Genomic DNA, 19,096 nt, shown 5'->3' with positions numbered 1-19,096 from the left:
TATGTTTCCCAGTGAAGGATAAGAAACTAAGTCGTGTGCCTAAAGAATCTCGTCATGTATCTGTCTTTTGTAAAGACCTCGAGCAGCCTACTTTGGAGATAATTAAAAGATTAAAGAATCTACATACGCTTCTATTTCCAGTTGAACACCTGAAAACTTTCGATCAGGTCCCTGGCAAAATTTCGAGTCCACTGAGATATTTGTGAGTTCTTGACCTCAATTCAAGCACAATTCTGTCATACATAGAAGGAAAATGCGGCTAAAGGAAATAGGAAAGGAAAAGAAGGTTAAAGGAAATCGGAAGGACAAAGCGACGACATGAAGGTTCAGCGGGCTAGAACCCCACCTAAAGACCGACAAGTGGAAGAAATGATGGCCCAATAGAATGTGGTGACGTGAATGGAAAGCAGGCTAAGAAATTCTCATCGATAGGTTCGATGGGAATTGGCAGGATAACCATAAAGGGATTTTTCCCCAGCCCATGGAATTTCCTAGGCCCAGCCATTGGAGGGGACTCACTAGAAGACAAAGTATTAGAGAAGAATGAGGGAAAATAAGGGACTAGAGGCTTGGGGTGTTAGGAGGCATGGGGAAGAAATGTCAGGAGAGGAAAATGGGGGATTTGACATAAAGAAAGGAAAAGCAAGGTGTCATGAGAGAAAATGAGGGAAGTGACTTAAAGTAAATGAGAGACAGGAGATAAAAGGCAATGGGAACCTACGGATTAGGGACTCTCTCTTTTTAGGACGATTTCGACTTCTTCGGATTTTGGGACTTCTTCTTCAGCCAAAGAGCTTCAGAGAGAACTTCTCCAGCAAATAGCTCTACAGCTTCCATTGTACAGTGAGAAATGAGAGGCTATGAGAGATTATAAACAAACTTATTATAATGGAATCTTCCCTCTCCAAACCCCTGTGGATGTAGGCTTAATGCCGAACCACATAAATATGTGTGTTTATCTATCTTTATTTTCTACATTTCAAATGGAGTGCGTGAAACTTAAACACCTTATGACTACATCTAGCATTATTCGAGATCATTTATTCTTAATTTCACATGATTACAGAAGATGCACTGCACGACCAATTACTATGTAGGATCGAGGCAGGACCGTATTTTTTGGTAGGTCTCTGCTTTAAGTTTATAAATTGAATAATGCTACTATGTCGCCCATTTTGTCCCTCATTTTGACCGCTCATACATTTAATTTTTTTTTTTTTTTTTTTTACATTTTTTTTAGTTACTGATTAAAGAAGTGACTATTAGTGTATTGATATTTTCTTAAAAAAAATATTAAAAAATATGAATAAGAAAAAAAATGAAAAAAAGAATTTCGCATAGAGACATGACCAGCAGTCAGTGTTGAGTGGCACCCTAGCATGACCCTTATAAATTTATGGTAAATGTATTTTAAACCGATGAAGGACCAATGCTTTTGATAGATTCTTTTTATTTTTATTTTTATTTTTTTAATAATTAAGAAACTGAATATTATTAAATTTATTTATATTTTTTTCAAATAAGATATTTAAATAAAAAAATCTTTAATTGCAGTTATCGGTTGGGAGTATCGGGTGCGACATCCCCCAGTAGCATCATTCTAGATTTATTTCCACCTATTTACTTGATGTGATTGATTTCACTGGTCACCATTTGCTAAACTTAGACTTTATTTGCAACACAAATCATTTTATATCAAAATTTTATTTTCAAATATTTATTAAATATAAATATTTTTTAATTTCAAAATTTTTAATTTTTATTTAATTATTATAATTTTTTTAAACTTGTAAACAAAAGATAAAAACAATGAATAGTACTAAGTTACTGTCCAGCAATGACTGCAGGGCATGCAAGCTGCACAAATTTGTCTTTTTATTTTTTCTTTCTTTTTCTTTTCATTTTTTTAACATATTTAAATATTTTTTAAAGAACAAAAAAAATACACCAATACACTAAAAATTACTTTTTAAATTATTAAGTAAAATAAATTAAAAATACAATAAAATAAAATACACCAACAGTCAAATTGAAGGAGCATACTCAAGCGGCATACTAACATTTCTGAAAGATAATTTTTTTTTAAATTTCATGAAAAAAAATACATTAAAAAATATAATTTTTAGTAATATTTTAACTTATAATATCTTTATTCAAATTTTCTTATCTCATTTTCTAAAACTCAATAAAACATTTTAATTCAAATTATTTTACTACGATTTATAAACTATTTCATTATTATTCACAAATGATCTCAAATCCAAACTTTCTGACCAGGTCTCACCCACTTATGTCATTATGAGGGTGGTAAGGGCTGCTTTGGAGAGTGAGATGAGATGAAAATTTTAATCGTAGTAAGATAGTTAGTAAATAATAGTAAGATAATTTGAGTTAAGTATTTATTGGTTTTTGGAAAAAAAATTGAATAAAAAATATTATAAATTTGAAAATATTGTAAGAATATCGTTTTATAATATTATTTTTATTTGAGAATTTGAAAAAACTGAAAATTTTTTTATTTTTTATTTAAATGTTTGAAAGTTGTAATGATTAGTTTGAAAAAGTTCTAATAATTAATTTAAAAATTATATACTTAAATTATATTTAAAAATAAGATAAAATGTAATAAAATGAGATCAAATGAAAATTTTGTATATAAGAAGATCCTAAACAAACTCTAAGAAAGACCGTATTTTTTAAGTCTTTGCAACGTTGAAATGTCTAATCAATCAAGTAATTAGGTGGAAATAAATTTATAAGAATAATGATAGGATTATTATTCTCTTATTACTCATTTATCATTCTTTTTATATTTAATTTTTTTTTAATTTTTAATTTTTAATTTTACTTAATAGTTAAAAAAGTGATTATTAATAAAATTATATATATTTTTAATAATTAAAGATGTTAAAAAAATACTTAAAAAATGATTAAAAAAATCTTTCAACATACTATAAATAGTAAATAAATAATAAAAAAATAGTAATCCTATAGCTATCCAATTTATAAACCTAAAACAGAGACATACCAAACAATACATGGTCCTGCCTCGGTCCTACATGGTAATTGGTCGTGCAATGCATCATCTGTAGCCATGTGAAATTAAGAACAGGTGCTGACCACGTACTAATTTATCTGACCCTTTCTGGCGACCTCAAAATTCAAATAGTAGTGGCACTACTGCTATGTCCTTAATCAATGACATCAAGTAATTAATTGGAAATAAATTTATAAACCTAAAACACAGACCTACCAAACAATGAATTTTACTACACAATCTCTTTCATACTCTACACGTCACATTTTTTAAATTTTTAAATTTTTTTAATATTTTTTTTGAATTTATTTTTTTAAAATTATTTCAAATTTACTATTCATTATTTATATAATAAATATTTGATAAAAGAAAAAATAATAATAATTTAAAAAAAATGTAGAGTATAAAATTTTAAGAGGTTGTGAAGATTTATTCCCAAACAATATATGGTCCCGTCTCCGTCCTACATTGTGATTGATCGTGCAAATGCATCATCCGTGGCCATGTGAAATGATGTCCTTCGTCTTTTTATTAATGCTTATTAATATATCTAATATATTATCACAAATATTTTTTTCTATGTGCATTACATCCAACCTATATCGCAACATGCAGGACGACCAATACGGCAAGTCAAAAAAAATATTACGCTTTATCCAATTCAATTCTTCTGCACCTCGTTTTCCCTTGTTCTTTCCCCAACCTTTGCCAAAATTGTTCGTTCTAACATGTATCAATTGTTTCAATATCTCTTCCTCAGACAACTCTTTTGGTACAATTATATCCTCTACTCTCCCATCAAACTTAGCACATTATCTTCTTCATGCATGATTTGCTGGTAGATAACGTCGATGACCCATGAAACACAACTTCTAAGAATATTTTAACCACTAACTAGCAGTTTCATTATTACACGTCGGACACGCTAACTTCCTTTTCGTACTTTAGCCGGAAAGATTCTCATATGCCAAGAAGTCATTTATGGTTCACATTACCGCAGCATGCATCTGAAAAGATGTCGATGTGGATGCATCATAAGTTCTAACGTCTGTTTCATATAACTCTTTCAGCTCTTCAATCAACGGTTGCATGAATATGTCAATGTCATTCCCAGGTGATCTTGGGCCGGGGATAAGTAAAGTTAACAAAAATTTGGGCTCCTTCATGCACCTCCATAGTGGAAGATTGTACGGAATCAACACTACAGACCAAGTGCTATAACTTGTACTCATATTTCCAAAAGAGTTGAATCTATAGGTTGTGAGTCACAGGCGCATGTTCCAAGCTTTTATTCCAAACTCAGGGTATTGATTATCGAAAAACTGTCATGCAAGTGAATCAGCTGGATGTCTCATATATGCGTCATCCTTAACTCTTTTCTCCTCATGCCACCTCATGTCGTGAGCTGTTTTCTTACACATATATAGTTTTTGTAACCTAGGTCTCAACGGAAAATACCGCAACACCTTAATCGGTACGTTTTTCTTACCCTTCCATCTCAACTCTCCGCATACAGGACATGCTTGTTTCTCCTCTTTCTCATTCTAGAACAAAACACAATCATTCTTGTATGCATATATGGACTTGTACTCAAATCCTAATCCATTTCTCAACTGTTTCACTTCATAAAAATTCTTGGACAATGCAGATCCTTCGGGAAGCACCTCGTTAAATAAGTCAAATATCATATTTATTGCTTTTGTTGACATCCAATACAATGACTTAATATGAAGCAACCGCACAATAAACAACATTTTGGAGTGTTTTGTACAGTCTGGATAAAATTCGCGCTTTGCATCTTCCCACATTGAAGCAAAATTTTCACAATCAGTCCCTGTGTCACTTGAGGCATTGTCGTCAACCTTATCTATATACATCCCTGCTCCAATGTCACCCAACATCTCCTTCATCTCATCTTGCTCATAATCATCACCCATAAACGACAAATAATTGTGATGATCGACCAATATATCTGCTGACTGTTCATACGGCTCACTATGTAGTACCCGTCGGGTATACCCCAGATCTATACCGTTCACAAATATATAACTTTCTACTTCATCCAATCCCATTACACACAAATTCTTACACCCTCAACATGGACACTTAATGTAACCACGTCTATCAGCAGAGGCCCGTGCAAAATCAATGAATGTTCTTACTCCACGCGCATAGGGTACGTAATCCTTTCCAACTTTATCGCCCAGACGTATCTAGTTTTTGTCCATTTTCTAAAAATATCTATCTATTAATAACATGTACATGGAAAATTTACATGCATGTCATGCTCCAATTCTCTTTACCTTTTTTATAAGGTAGTCGGTCCTATTCTATTCGATATTATATTATTCATATTGTATAAATCTCGTCACTCTACTACTTTCTACGTTAGTAGAAATTTCTGCAACACCTCCCCATAGTTCTCTAAGTATATATGTTCAAATAGAGAGATTGTGACCATCCAAACAGTATATCTAAAGAATAGTAGAGGAAGACAACGAAATTTCATATTAAACGTAGAAAGTAGGAGTAACAAAAATGTGCAATACAAATAATATCATCTTAAACTGTCCACACTGGACAATTCAGGAATTAGTAGGTACATAAATGTACACTAATTCTCAAATGGGTCTAAGGTTATTTATGCAATGTCACACTATATCTATAAAACAACATTACAAATAATATCTTCATGTTGTTTGAATTAACAATGTCACATTCTAATAGTCTTATATTGTTAAACTAAAGAGATATGGAAGATTATGTGAACAAGTTTCCTATCAGTACACAACGAGAGAGAATAATCTTGAAGAAATGTCTAAATTTTAGTTTAATTACTTAACCGTCACAAATTGTCCGACCTTAACAACTCTCAAGGCCAGAGAGACTTTGACAGTCAAGCAATTAAACTAAAATTTTAACATTTGTTCAAGATCATACTCTCTCATTGTGTACAAGACACGAAACTTATTTACATATTCTTTAATCTCTCTAGTTTATCAATATAACACAATACGAAAGCGACACTGTTAATTTATAAAAAATAAAATAAAAATTAATAGTTATGGAATCGAAACTTTAGATTTTTCAATATGCAACAAAGTTTTTTATAGTGATTTTGGATTGGCTGGGCTATCCTATACGAAATACTATAGTGATTGATCTCGGATTATTATTCATAAATTATTATTTTAATTGTTATTATATATCTTAGGACATTGTTAATTGATACCTATGTAATTTTAATTCTTATTATATAATTGTTATTATAATTGTTATATATAACTTCAAAGCTGATTATATAATTTTAATTATTATCATTCCTAAAATATAATTTTAATTGTTATACTTAATTGAGTGAGTTATTTATTTATATAGATAATAAGTATATAATTTCTATATAAGCATTTATTTGACCCTTATTTATTTACTCTCTAGTTTGTTATAAATAAGTATATTTATTTATTCCAACTCTCTACTCATTTGGTAGGTCCAACACTTTTTTCTTGAAAAGTATTTTACTTTATTTATTTATATATATTTAATAATATAATGGTTTGGAACCTCACAATGGTAAGAATATTTAATAAGTAATTATTAATTATAGTTATTGTATGTATATATTATACTTTATATATAGTTAAGTTATATAGTTTTGTTTTTTTTAAATAAGTTTTATACTATAGTTATAATTTGAATAATAATCATATTCTAACTAAATTAGTATGAATATATTATATATACTTATTAAATGTTAAATATTAAGTCTCATATTAAATGTATACTAAATATTTTTAATCTTTACTTAAATTAAGATCCTAAACTTGAATTTTTCTTGTTAAAGAACTAATTCAAAAAACACAAAAAAATATTATATCAAAAAATTCACATAAATACTAAAAACTAAACACAGTATATTTCTAACTATATAAACATATTCAATAAAAATTCACAAACAATATTCACAATATTTCAAATCCATATCACAACAACAACAACAATATCTCCACAACAATATTTCTACACATATTAATTCATCAATGAACACCATAAACTCACAATATATTTCTAACCATTTAAACATATATTTCTAACAATATAAACATATTCAAACAAAAATCACAAACAATAATCATAATATTTCAAATCCATATCACAACAACAACAATATTCCCACAACAATATTTCTATACATATTAATTTATCAATGAACACCATAAACTCACAATATATTTCTAACCATGTAAACATATTCAAACAAAATTCACAAACAATAATCACAATATTTCAAATCCATATCACAACATATTCATAATATTCCCACAACAATATTTATACACATATTCATTCATCAATGAATATCATAAACTCACAAACAATATAAACAATAATCACAATATTTCAAGAGTAAGCATAAAATGTATAAACATATTGTTAAAGTTTAGAAATATACCTAACACTCACAATATCCTATTACAAATCAAAAGTTTCCAACTTTCCAAAACAACTAATCCTTTAAAAAAATACAACACTAACTTATTAGAAATATATATAACAAAAATACAAGACAAATATCATAAAATTCAAGAAAATACAAAAGAAAATAAGTTTTTCCTTTCCAAAACGTTCTTCAACTCTCACTCTAACTCTCTCTCTCTCTCTCTCTCTAACCTACGACCCTCTCTCACTCAACTCTCTCTCACTCTAACCCTCTCTCTCTCTAACCCACGAAGACCCTCTCTCACATCTCTCTGTTGCGCGCACGGGAGAAGCAGCAAAAATGAGGCTGCTGCCTCCCGTGCGTGTATTCATTCAATCATAAAATTATTAGATAAAATGTTCGAACACTAAAAAACTCGAATAAATTTTCTACAGAGAATGTTCGGATGTTTTCTATATACGTTCGAACGTTTCTTCATATGACAGTGCCCTAAATCTAGCAAAAAATTTCCCTTACTTTTATTTTCATGTTCGAACGTTAAGAAATTTAGCGTTCGAACGTTTATAAATTTTTAGTGATTTTCATTGACTAACGTTTGGACCTAAAATTTTAATGTCTGAACGTTTTAAATCATCACAGAGGTGCCTAAATCGAGCGGGAAATTTCCCGCACTTTTATTTTCATGTTTCGAACATTAGAAAAATTTACATTCAAACATTTCATCTCACGTTCAGACCATCACAGAGGTGCCTAAATCAAGTGGGAAATTTCCTGCATTTTTCTTCTCTTGTTCGAACGTATTTTAATTGTAAATTCGAAAATGAAAATTTCCTCCCATATACCTTCATTAACATTTGAATGTTAAATTGAAACGTTCGAACGTGGAAAGATCATCACAGATATGAGGAAATCGAGCGAGAATACATTATTAACGTTCGAACGTTAAAAATTCACGTTCAAACATTACTTTTATTCAATAGTTAGTATTTATTAATATAATAGTTATATAGATGTATTCTTTTCTAGATACTCATAATATTTCTCTTCAATCTAATCTCTTTTTATTTTTGAAAAGTTGAGAAAAATACTAATTTTTGTGACTATTTTATTCTTTCATATAACTCGCATGTTCGAGATATTCTTTGTTACTTATTAAACTCTTCTTTGTTATATAATATATTATAGTATAGTATATATATTATATTTTATACTATATATATATAGAGTATAATAACATAATACTTTAAATGAAAACATAATAATATAGTATATATACTATACGATATATATGAATCAATAATATATAATTAATAAAACTAACAACAAAACTTATATATATATATATATATATAATACACTATATATATAGTACTATATAGTACTATATAATGTATATAGTATTATAATATAATTTTTTAATATAATTTTTATTTTAAAATTTGAAAAAGTTAAATTATTATTTTTTTTTTTTTGAAAGTTTAGAAAAATTGAAATTAATAGGTAATGATTAGATGAAAAAGTTAAAAATTTTAAAATCTAAAATTAAAAAATATTTATGTTTGAATGGTGTTTGGATATTGAGATTAGATGATATGAAATGTAATAGAATGAGATGGTTTGAAAGGTTTGTAAAACCAAAGAAGGCTTAAAAGGGCCTTCAAGGATTACTTTGGTTCAGTTAGGGCTGCACAAATTTTCCGTCTAACCTGATTTGAATTTTTCAAAGTTCAGTATATCGACCGGAACTCGGCCCCAATGATCACTGTTATTAAAAAATAATGAAAATACATATATTGCTTTGATTTATTGAAAGGAAAAACACATGTTCTAACCCAATGATCTATTCTAATTCTGAACTAGTTTCGGAGGAAAATTCTATACACAACACTAGGGGTGGGCAACGAAGTTCTGCACCTTGCTGCCCCGTCCCTGTTCGCCTCACCCCACAAGGAAAACTGCCAGCGAGGACGGGGGGCGGTCTAGCCCCAACGGGACCCTGCCTCCGTCTCCCGCTCGCATAATTATTTATTATATATATACATACATATTTATAAATATTTGTACTTTTACTATAAATAAATATAATAATATGCATTAAGTATAGTTTTTACTTAATGCTTCAGGCAATACACAAGTTCCTTAATGCTCAAGTGTGAGACTTGTATAGCCTTAACCTCCTATATAAAGATTATTAGGCTACACTATAACTTGCACACAAATATGTACTAGCAAATTTAAAATTGTTATTAGTTTTAAATTATAGGTATATTTACGAATATAAATTTATAATTTCGGTCTAAAAATATGTTTTTGATGACTTTTGGACCCATGAATAATTTTTTAGCCCAATGGGCTAGGAGTGAGCGAGGGGCAGGGTGGATGAGGTGTCCGCCCCTGCCTCCCATGGGCGAGGTGCGGGGGTGCAAACCCTTCCCCCAGCATAGTGCGGGGTGGGGTGCAGGAAAGGGTACATCCCACCTCGCACTATGCGGGTAGCACCTCTACACCACACTACTATCCTACTTTCATCTTATTATGTAAGACGTTGCAAGAAATACCCCGCTCCCAACTTTAAAAATAAAATCACTTTTAGAAATTATCAGAAAAGCAGGACTGCTATTATTGAACTTGACTAAAAAAAATATTTTCTTATACTGCGCTAGATACAAAGATTTCTTATAATAAATAGAGTCGTTTTGAATTAAAATACTGAAATCATAAATAAGAGTGCGCAGAAACATTTATTAAAATTTCTCAAAATCTAAACTTAAAATTTCTGTACATAATCTAGGCCACTTCACATCTCTTTGGACTAAGTCTCATCCTATAGCTATAATACATTCATAAATATTTTGATCAGGGGTGATTTAAAAAAATAAAACAAACTAAAATGAGTTGATGACGCGGTAAGAAATCCATCATAACGTAAACATACTTAACATAAAGTTTTTCTTAAAATATTTCATGCTGAGAACTTAAAATCATGATTGTTCATAGATATACTGTGACATGTATGACTTATCTTACCTATCATACTAGCATATACATTTAACCATGTGTGCAATGATCTGCACCGACCCCACATCCCGCGGTCGCAAGGGGAGCCGCTAATAGTATTCTAGGATACTATGGTAGACCAAGCTTATGTTCGTAGCTTGCACGTCCACCTATAAATCACATTGGTACCATGCTTCTAATGACCATTTTATTAATTACTATGAGCTTATTTTACACTTGATCTTATAAAAATTTACGTGTCTTATGCAACGTGAGATACATGAGACACATAATATATACATAACTATAATATGCAGAATGAAACATGATGAATGATATGCTTGCGAAAATCATGACATGTGTGGTACATACACATTGACTTCCAAAGAACTGTCTTTAATAATAATATATTATAACTAGTTAACGTATGTTAATCCTAATTTATGATCAAGCTACTTACTTTATAGTGTTGTTTTCTAAAATTTTCGACATAAAATCAATTACGGTACTGAATTGGATATCTTGGATTTGGCCGTTGCACTTATGGAGGTTTATGGTTTTTTTTCAAATAACACGTGGAAGGGAAGATATTTATAGAGAGATATGGGAAAGGGTTCCAACAAGTTCAAGTTCGAGTTAGACTCAATCGCACTTATATAGAAAGTGTGGTGTATAGCATTACTCGATTTTAGAATGAGTTGAGTTAGATCGGTAAAATTTCTTTCGATCCTGATGATCACTCAGATCAGGTCAGAATTAAAGGCCTAGAGAATATTGATAAATATCTTTTTCCTTTTTTTTTTTTTTATAAATATCTTGAAATGACTAAATTTGCATATTGTCTTGTATTTTTAGACCGGTGATGATTTTAGAATTATATGTCTTAATTAATTCCATTTAAAAAAAAAACTCAATTTTAGAAAATAAGTCGAAGGCTCCACCTCCTCCCTAGACCGTCGGTCGAGTGGGGTTCCTCTCCCTTTCCCCAGAGCTCCAAAGGGACCATGCAGAGAGCCGAGAGAGGGATCGAGTGTTTTGGGGGACCAGGTGAGAGCTACTGCATGAGGGGGAACTTGTGCAGCTTGCATGTACATACATAAAGGATAACTGCACGTGCAAATTGCCTTTGCTTGTCAATTATCTTCTTCTTCTTCTTCTTTTAATCCTTCTCAATTATTTATATATTTATCAAATCATTATTTATCATAAAAATTAACGATATTAAATAAATTTAATCATTTATATTTATATTAATACTCTCCTTCACATATGAGCCAAACTTTCTCTTAATAAATGAGTCTAATACGTAGATTAAATAGAGGTAAAAATGTAATCTTATATAATCATGTAAAATCACTACTTATCCTAAAAATTTAAATTGATATAAAAAAATAGATTTAATTATTTATATTTATCTTAACAATATTACAAATAGAAATCATTTTTAAATTTTTCCAAAAGAGCCAACTGCCGCATCTTGTATTTAGGTACATTATCCTGCAAATATTCTTCAAGCAACATGCTACTAGCCGATCAACATGGATCCATTCATGGCGTACTTCTCTGTCCAAATCATGACCTCTATAATTTGCATTTTATGCATACATTCTTCTTGGTCAAAGCCAGATGGGTCTGCCTTATTACTGATGGTTTGGGTTTCAATTAATTAGTAGTTTTGTGCCATCATGGTAATGGCAGTGACAGCCCTGGCCCATTATGATTTGGTGCGAGGGGGCCACTAATGATATTATATAGTACTTCTCAGAAGATGTCATCAAAATTCTCAATAGCATTTCGACTCACTGATTTATGTGATGGTTTATAGTTGACTCTTTTTCTCTTTTGGATGATAGCAGGTAGGGCTTTTTTCTTGTGGTCTGTGGGCATGAGTCCTGCTGATTTGCAAGATATTTTCTAGTGGACTGGATTAGTTTGCTTGATGGGCTGCTATCAGTCAAAGAAAGCTAAATCACCAGGTTACGAGGATCCTTCAATTCTTTCTGCTGAAACACCCTGTGAGTATGCACCTTGATCCTATTATACACCTGCAACTTTCTCTTTCCATCTACTTACCTTCAGTTATGAACCATCCTGGTCATTTTTCCTGCAATGTTGCTAACGGATTTACTGGTCTGGTTTTTGCCAGATAATTTTTCACCAGCTTTAACCCATTATGCACACTGCTAAATATATGACATGCCTGCTGACTCCTTACTGTCATGGTTTACATATCATGAAATTTATATTTGGATTGCTGGGTTGTCTTCTTTCTTTGTAGTTACTGTCAATGAAGTGGAGGCCTTACATGAGCTTTTTAAGAAATTGAGCAGTTCAATTATTGATGATGGGCTCATTCACAAGGTAAGTTTGCTAGTTTTGTGAAGTTTCATTATAACAATGCTGTTGGCTCTTGTAACAATCTAGTTTTTGTATGGTATATAATGTTATAGCTCCATCAGATTTGTATATGATGGCTTTTGTCTGTTTACTTTCGTTCATATTAATAACTTCTATATATGCTTTCTTGTCAGCAGGAAGAATTCCAGCTTGCACTCTTCAGGAATAGGAATAAAAGAAATCTCTTTGCAGACAGGGTATGCGATGCTCACTCGTCCCTAGTTTTGTGATCTTTTTTTATTTCACCGCTCTGCTGCAGTTACACGAAGCAATCCTGAAATTATATTTATCTGTGCTGAATGACTTAAAAAATAACATGGCATTGCTAGGTAGATATTGACTTCACAACCAAGGAAGCATCAATGGCTGATATTATTGAGATTCAAAATTTCTATTGATGCTATAAAGTTCTAGCCTCTTCACCTTTTTTTTGTTTTCTTGTATCTGAGGATCAATTTCTTTTTGGACAAAATAGAATGTGAAATTCTATACTTGTTCTTTTCTGCTTTCTAACCATATCAACTTGGTGTTTTCTTTTAGGTTTTCGATGTATTTGATGTGAAGCGCAATGGGGTTATTGAGTTTGGAGAATTTGTTCGATCATTGGGTGTCTTTCATCCAAATACACCTACAGAAGACAAAATCGCATGTAGGTCTTATTTTTCATTTCGATATTTGATTCATGTTTTCAATTTTCAAATTTCTGACTAGTGAAACTGGAATAGTTATTCCTAAGAAGTTATATTTTACATGAATACTCTCCAGTGGATCTAATAAGCACATTATCATCTACTATAATGGTGGAATCATTTTGCAGTTACTTTCAAATTATATGACCTGAGGCAAACTGGGTATATTGAAAGAGAGGAGGTGAGTATTGCAAATTCCTTCTCATCACATTATAGAAGAAATTTCAGTATTCTAAAAGAAGAAATTCTTATTTAAAAGGAGTTCTATTGCAAACAAACCTCAGTGTTTAGCAGTCTCTGGCTGTTGTTAGTGATTCTTACCTTCTGAGTGTCATGGGCCAAGGAATGTGGTAATGAAAATTTGAAGGTGATAGTGGTCAAGATGTGCTTTAAACCTACCTTGAGCAAACTAAGTTTACAATATCTTGCATTATCTGACAGTTGAAGGACATGGTTGTGGCGCTTTTGCAAGAATCAGATTTGGTACTTTCAGATGATGTTATTGAAATAATCGTGCATAAGGTGCAGATTACTACCTCTTCAGCTCCATTTATTCATCCTCGTTGAAAGTAAATCCTCTTACGGTTCTTGTGTAATTCCACAGACATTTAGTGAAGCAGATGCAAAAGGTGATGGAAGAATTGACCAAGAAGAGTGGAAGGAATTTGTGTTGAAGAATCCGTCTCTAATAAAGAACATGACTCTCCCCTATTTAAAGTAAGTCCTACATAACATTTCTTAATATCTAAATCCCAAATTTATCCAAAAACAAATCTAGTTCGTTCCAGGACGGGATTTCTTGTTTTGACTATGAAGTTATTATCAAGCTCGCCTAGGCCACCAGGTGCATATTTCTTAGTCAAAAAGTGAAATTTACAAGCCGGTATGGAAGATACACCCTCCACACCATTGATATGGCAGGATTTGATTTGTAAGAGAATTTAATTTTCTCTTTCAAATCAAACCTTATAATGTCAAAGATGTGAAAGATAAGTCCTCCAAATTGGCTATAGCAAGTAGAAAGGTTCTTTCTGGTCTTATGTCAGTTGTTATATGTACTTTAGTCACCTGATGTAAACTCCATGCCACCAATCATTTTTCCCCATATTCCAGGGATATAACCGTAACTTTCCCGAGTTTTGTGGTAACTTCAGAAGCTGAAGATTCAGAAATATGATGCTTAAAACTTCAGAAAGGAGTAATCAACAATCTCGTGTCCGATGGCGAAATATTTTGATGAAACGTGAACGTACGTTGGACAAAATCATGTTTAAGACTATAACCCCAGTTCAAAAACTGGAAGAAGAGTAGTTAATCGCATGAAGAAGAGCCAACAACTAGGACTCTTTCAACAAAGCTGTAATTCTCATTGCTATCTTTGAAAATTTATTTGTGTTTTCGAATGCAAAGTTGATACCAATAAATTGTATGAACCAAGATCTTGTGCCTAGAGTTCTTGTCCAAACTCTAGTGCCTAGAATGAGGGAGAGATGGACATAAAGGGAGTCCAGAACTTTAGGGGATTCAAATCCAAATTATATAGTGTAAATTGCGTGTTTTCTATGTTTGTGTTGAGAGATTTTGTGACAAGATACTGGAGACAATAAAGATCTTGTGACTATATTTGGAAACATTCCTTTCTTACAATCTAATATGAATTCGGGAAAGCAATGTGTCAATGCATTTTATTATGAGATATGATAGTTGTAGTTTTATGTGAGTGTGCAAGCGTCATGTAATCATTTAAAAAAAATGAATAAATAATAATAGATCACACTCTTTTTTAAAATAATTACATGATATTTACGCACTCTACGACTATATATAATATTACTCTTTTATTATTGTTTACAGTAAACGTTTGAATTGAAAATGATGGCGTTAATTAGTGGAAAAAAATGTAGAGTGGGTACCCGCACCCGGCCCCACCCACCCGTTTTAACATCACTTTTTATGTTTTCCCCAGTCCTCATGAAAATGCAGAGCCTGATCCACGAGATTTGATCAGTGGTGATCCGTGCCTCGTGAAAATGAATGACAGCCAAAAATAGATAAGAACTCACGTGGAAATATTGACCAAAAGTGTAGTCTGTGCAGCCCCATGTTGTCAGTTTCCAACACGAATTCCAGATGCATGGTCCAGGCACTAGCACTTTCAACATGAAAAGCATAAAAAAGATTGACCATGTAACATGTTAGATGCATTTTTTGTTTTGTTTTGTATGGTCACACCAGCAAACAGTTTCTCTTTGCAAAATAAGGAATCATTCTTGCTTTAGTTATCAAATCAATCAAATTATTTTTAGATCCTAATTTTTTGTATGTAGATCATGAAGAACCCTATTAGTCTAGATGAAGAGCCCCCTATTATTTCAGATGAAGAGTAGTGTTGGTGTATTGTTCATCGATGGCGGATGCTAATAATATGGTCAAATGACTTATGGTAGTAGTGCTTGATGGGAGGTATAATGGATGGATGGCTCATCCACAGTGTGAACAGTGAATAAAGTGCAAAATATACGAAGGATGGAGAGATTCAACGATATTCATGGTTCGACACCAAAACCTACATGCAGGGATCTTAAGAGAAAGGAGAATCCACAATATTTGATATGAATCAGAGGTTAAAGATCAGAGGTTAAAAGTTCCGCTTAGAGCATTGAAATTAGTCTCTTCAAACGCTGTTTTTCATCAAAATTTGAAAGGTTTGTCTTTCAAATTATTGCATTCGATTCGGTATACACATAAATCTCCAACTTTAAGTTACGATATATTTAAGTTCATCTCCATATTTGATGACCCCTTGTTCAGACTTTATAATCATTATTTTATTTATTTAAATTATTACTTTTCAATTTTGAGACACAGTATATTTAAGTTGAGAAATAAGAATTTAATTATCAAATTAAATTATTAATTAACATATAGTTAGTGTAATTGAAAAATATGAAAAAAAAATAAATTAAAAATATTATTATTAAAAAAATATATTATATTGTTATTTTGACTAATCCAATAGCTAATCCAATAGCTAATCCAATGTGAGATTATAGTTAGAATAGTTTTAGATTTATGAAAAATATGTACTTTTCATCAAATTTTGAAGATGAATTTAATGAAACCAATATCAATACTCTTACTAGGAGTATAATCTTTTAGTTGATGCGTGTTGTTTTATGTTCGCTCTTCTCTTTATGTTTTTTCCTTGTCAACCTTTTATCCTCTCGCCCTCTTGAGCCCTGTGTATTTGTTAGGCTACCTTTATGCCATCCCAAAGCACACATGACACATGAAAAGTTTCTGTGTCTCTTCTCCTTTTGCATGGTGAGCTATATAATACAAGCATCATCATTAATGTAAACAGATTCCTTTAGAACATTAATTAGAACACCATTTTGTTTGATTTTTGAGATTCTCAATTATTTCTCAAATTAAATGGTTCAGGTTTTTTCATCTTTGCATTTTTCACATAATTCTGATCCTTAAGTATGCCCTATTTCTTGATCAACCGCTCTTATGGTGTCTTCTTAATCTTAGGAGTTTAGAACTACACAAAAATGTGAACAAGGGGGACACTTCCACAAGTATAAAGGATCAGACTCGACATTGAAAAGAAAAATCATATATGTTAAAAACTTGAACTTGTAAGTTCAAATGATTATAGTTTTCGAAAGAGAAATCAAACAAAGAAAAAAAAAACCTCTCTCACATTTTCTTTCTTGAACCACATCTAGTGTTCTAATATTCCAAGCTACTCTAACTCGACAAGTGCTTCATCTGCATAATTTTTGCCGTTAGAGTTATTTTATTCTTAAATCGGTGTATAGAATACAATTTCATATCACTTAAATGATAAAATTTGATTTGTAAGATTCGAATTTAAAAACTGTTAGAAAAATTAGATCAAAATGCATAGCGGAAGAGATATTACCTCGTTGGAAATATCTTGGATCTAGTACGGTAGTTCCACGGATTCTCCAGCGTCGTTGTTCATCCACGATCTTCACATCGATGGTAGAGTATGCTACGTGGTAATACCAGAACAACACTCACACGTTCCACAACCTAGATGCACTGATTAGAGAGAACCATTTGAAAGAGAGGGCTTGTTTATCCAAGTGTCTCATCCAAAGAGGGGGAGAGACTATGTAAATAGCCTCTCTAGTGTAACCCCCTGGATAGCCATTAAGGGTCAACCATCAAGCCTCAAAAGAGTCACTTCATAACTCTCAAGAGAAGGTGAATGAGTGCTCACTATGGTGCCCCTTTCTTATAAAAATTTATTTTTCAAATCAAATTATACACTTTATTATATGTACTCTACACACCGACTTGATAATAAAACCTTTCTTAATCTACCTAATTTGATTGACCCTTTCCATCCCATATTTATAGGTGTGTTGGCTCCATACACCAATGATGTAACCATGTATTTTCGAGCTGCTGAAAGCCTGATGCTCAAAGCTTTGATGCTTCCCTTAAATCAAGAGTTTTTATACTCCCTTCCCCTAGGGAGTAAAGAACCACAACAAATCCATCCCTAACCAATAACCACACTACTACACCAATCTCAGCAACACAAAACTACATTGAATGCTTTTGCCCCTTCTTAGAGATTCAACACAAGACTACATTGGATATAATTGCACTTTCAAGTAGTCTATTTCTTGTTTCTTGGCACAACCACTCGCAAGGTAGTCCCTTTGGGGCTCTGAAATTACCGGTTAATTTAGACCTTTTTGGTCCATTTTTTATAGATTATTTTCCTTTTGTAGCATTGTAAAAACTAGTTTAAGGAAATTGCTAAGGATCCTCATCCCCTATATATATATATGCTGCTTTATGTTTCTAATTGTCAATAAATAGGTAACCCTAAGACCCGTGTAATATCCGCATGGGTAGAGAAGTTACAATCAGTTAATCAATTGATCTCTGTCATTAACTTTTAGGGAAGTTAGTTAACCACCCCATAAGGAAACTCTTAAAAAGGAGTTTTACGTATGTTATTTTTGAAGTGAATGATTGTACAAACAAAAATCTCTCCTCTCTAAAAATTTTTAGAGCAACCGTATTAGATTCTTAATCTTGAAGTGTGAAATTATTTGAAAAATTCTAATAACCTCTTAAGTAACGCAGAGGTTCAATCATAACAATTTGATATGGGCTGTAAAATGAACAAAATCTAGATTTGTATAAATTCCGCTCTGCTTGAGATAATTTGAATTAGCCTTGTCTAAACTAATAATAATTCTACCATGATTTAAAAACGATAGAGTTCTCTAGGTGTGATAACAAAAGTTAACTTGAGGTATACAAATGCATTTAAATAAATCAAATATATTGAATGAATAGAAAAAAAAAATAATAGCAAAATAGAGAGAGAATAACATTAGGATGTAGGGTGGTTCTACCGGGCCGCCCAACGTTGGGCGTACTGCCAGTACAAATGTATAATTTGTTTATTTTTTTTTTTTTGTGAATTTTTTTAAATCCTTAATTATTAAAAAAAATTAAAAAAAGATATAATTTCACTAA

The 19,096-nt window shown here is 31.6% G+C and overlaps 1 protein-coding gene across 2 annotated transcripts; it reads left to right on the top strand.

Annotated features, from left to right (window-relative positions):
* Positions 1 to 12,329: 12,329 nt before the first annotated feature.
* On the top strand, positions 12,330 to 15,219 carry LOC118343708 (calcineurin B-like protein 4). Of its 2 annotated transcripts, none has more exons than XM_035684091.1 (8): positions 12,330 to 12,490; positions 12,754 to 12,836; positions 13,010 to 13,069; positions 13,413 to 13,521; positions 13,690 to 13,742; positions 14,003 to 14,083; positions 14,166 to 14,278; positions 14,716 to 15,219. In XM_035684091.1, the coding sequence occupies exons 1-8, from the start codon at positions 12,415 to 12,417 to the stop codon at positions 14,720 to 14,722; spliced, it is 582 nt and encodes a 193-aa protein (XP_035539984.1). In that variant the 5' UTR covers positions 12,330 to 12,414; the 3' UTR covers positions 14,723 to 15,219. The 2 variants fall into 2 exon arrangements, with proteins under 2 accessions (XP_035539984.1, XP_035539983.1); XM_035684090.1 differs by having other exon boundaries at positions 14,675 to 15,219.
* Positions 15,220 to 19,096: the final 3,877 nt, after the last annotated feature.

The sequence above is a fragment of the Juglans regia genome, chromosome 13, assembly GCF_001411555.2.
Source record: "Juglans regia cultivar Chandler chromosome 13, Walnut 2.0, whole genome shotgun sequence".
Taxonomy (NCBI): domain Eukaryota; kingdom Viridiplantae; phylum Streptophyta; class Magnoliopsida; order Fagales; family Juglandaceae; genus Juglans; species Juglans regia.
Note: the sequence above shows the minus strand (reverse complement) of the source record. Positions and strands in the feature narration are given on the sequence as shown.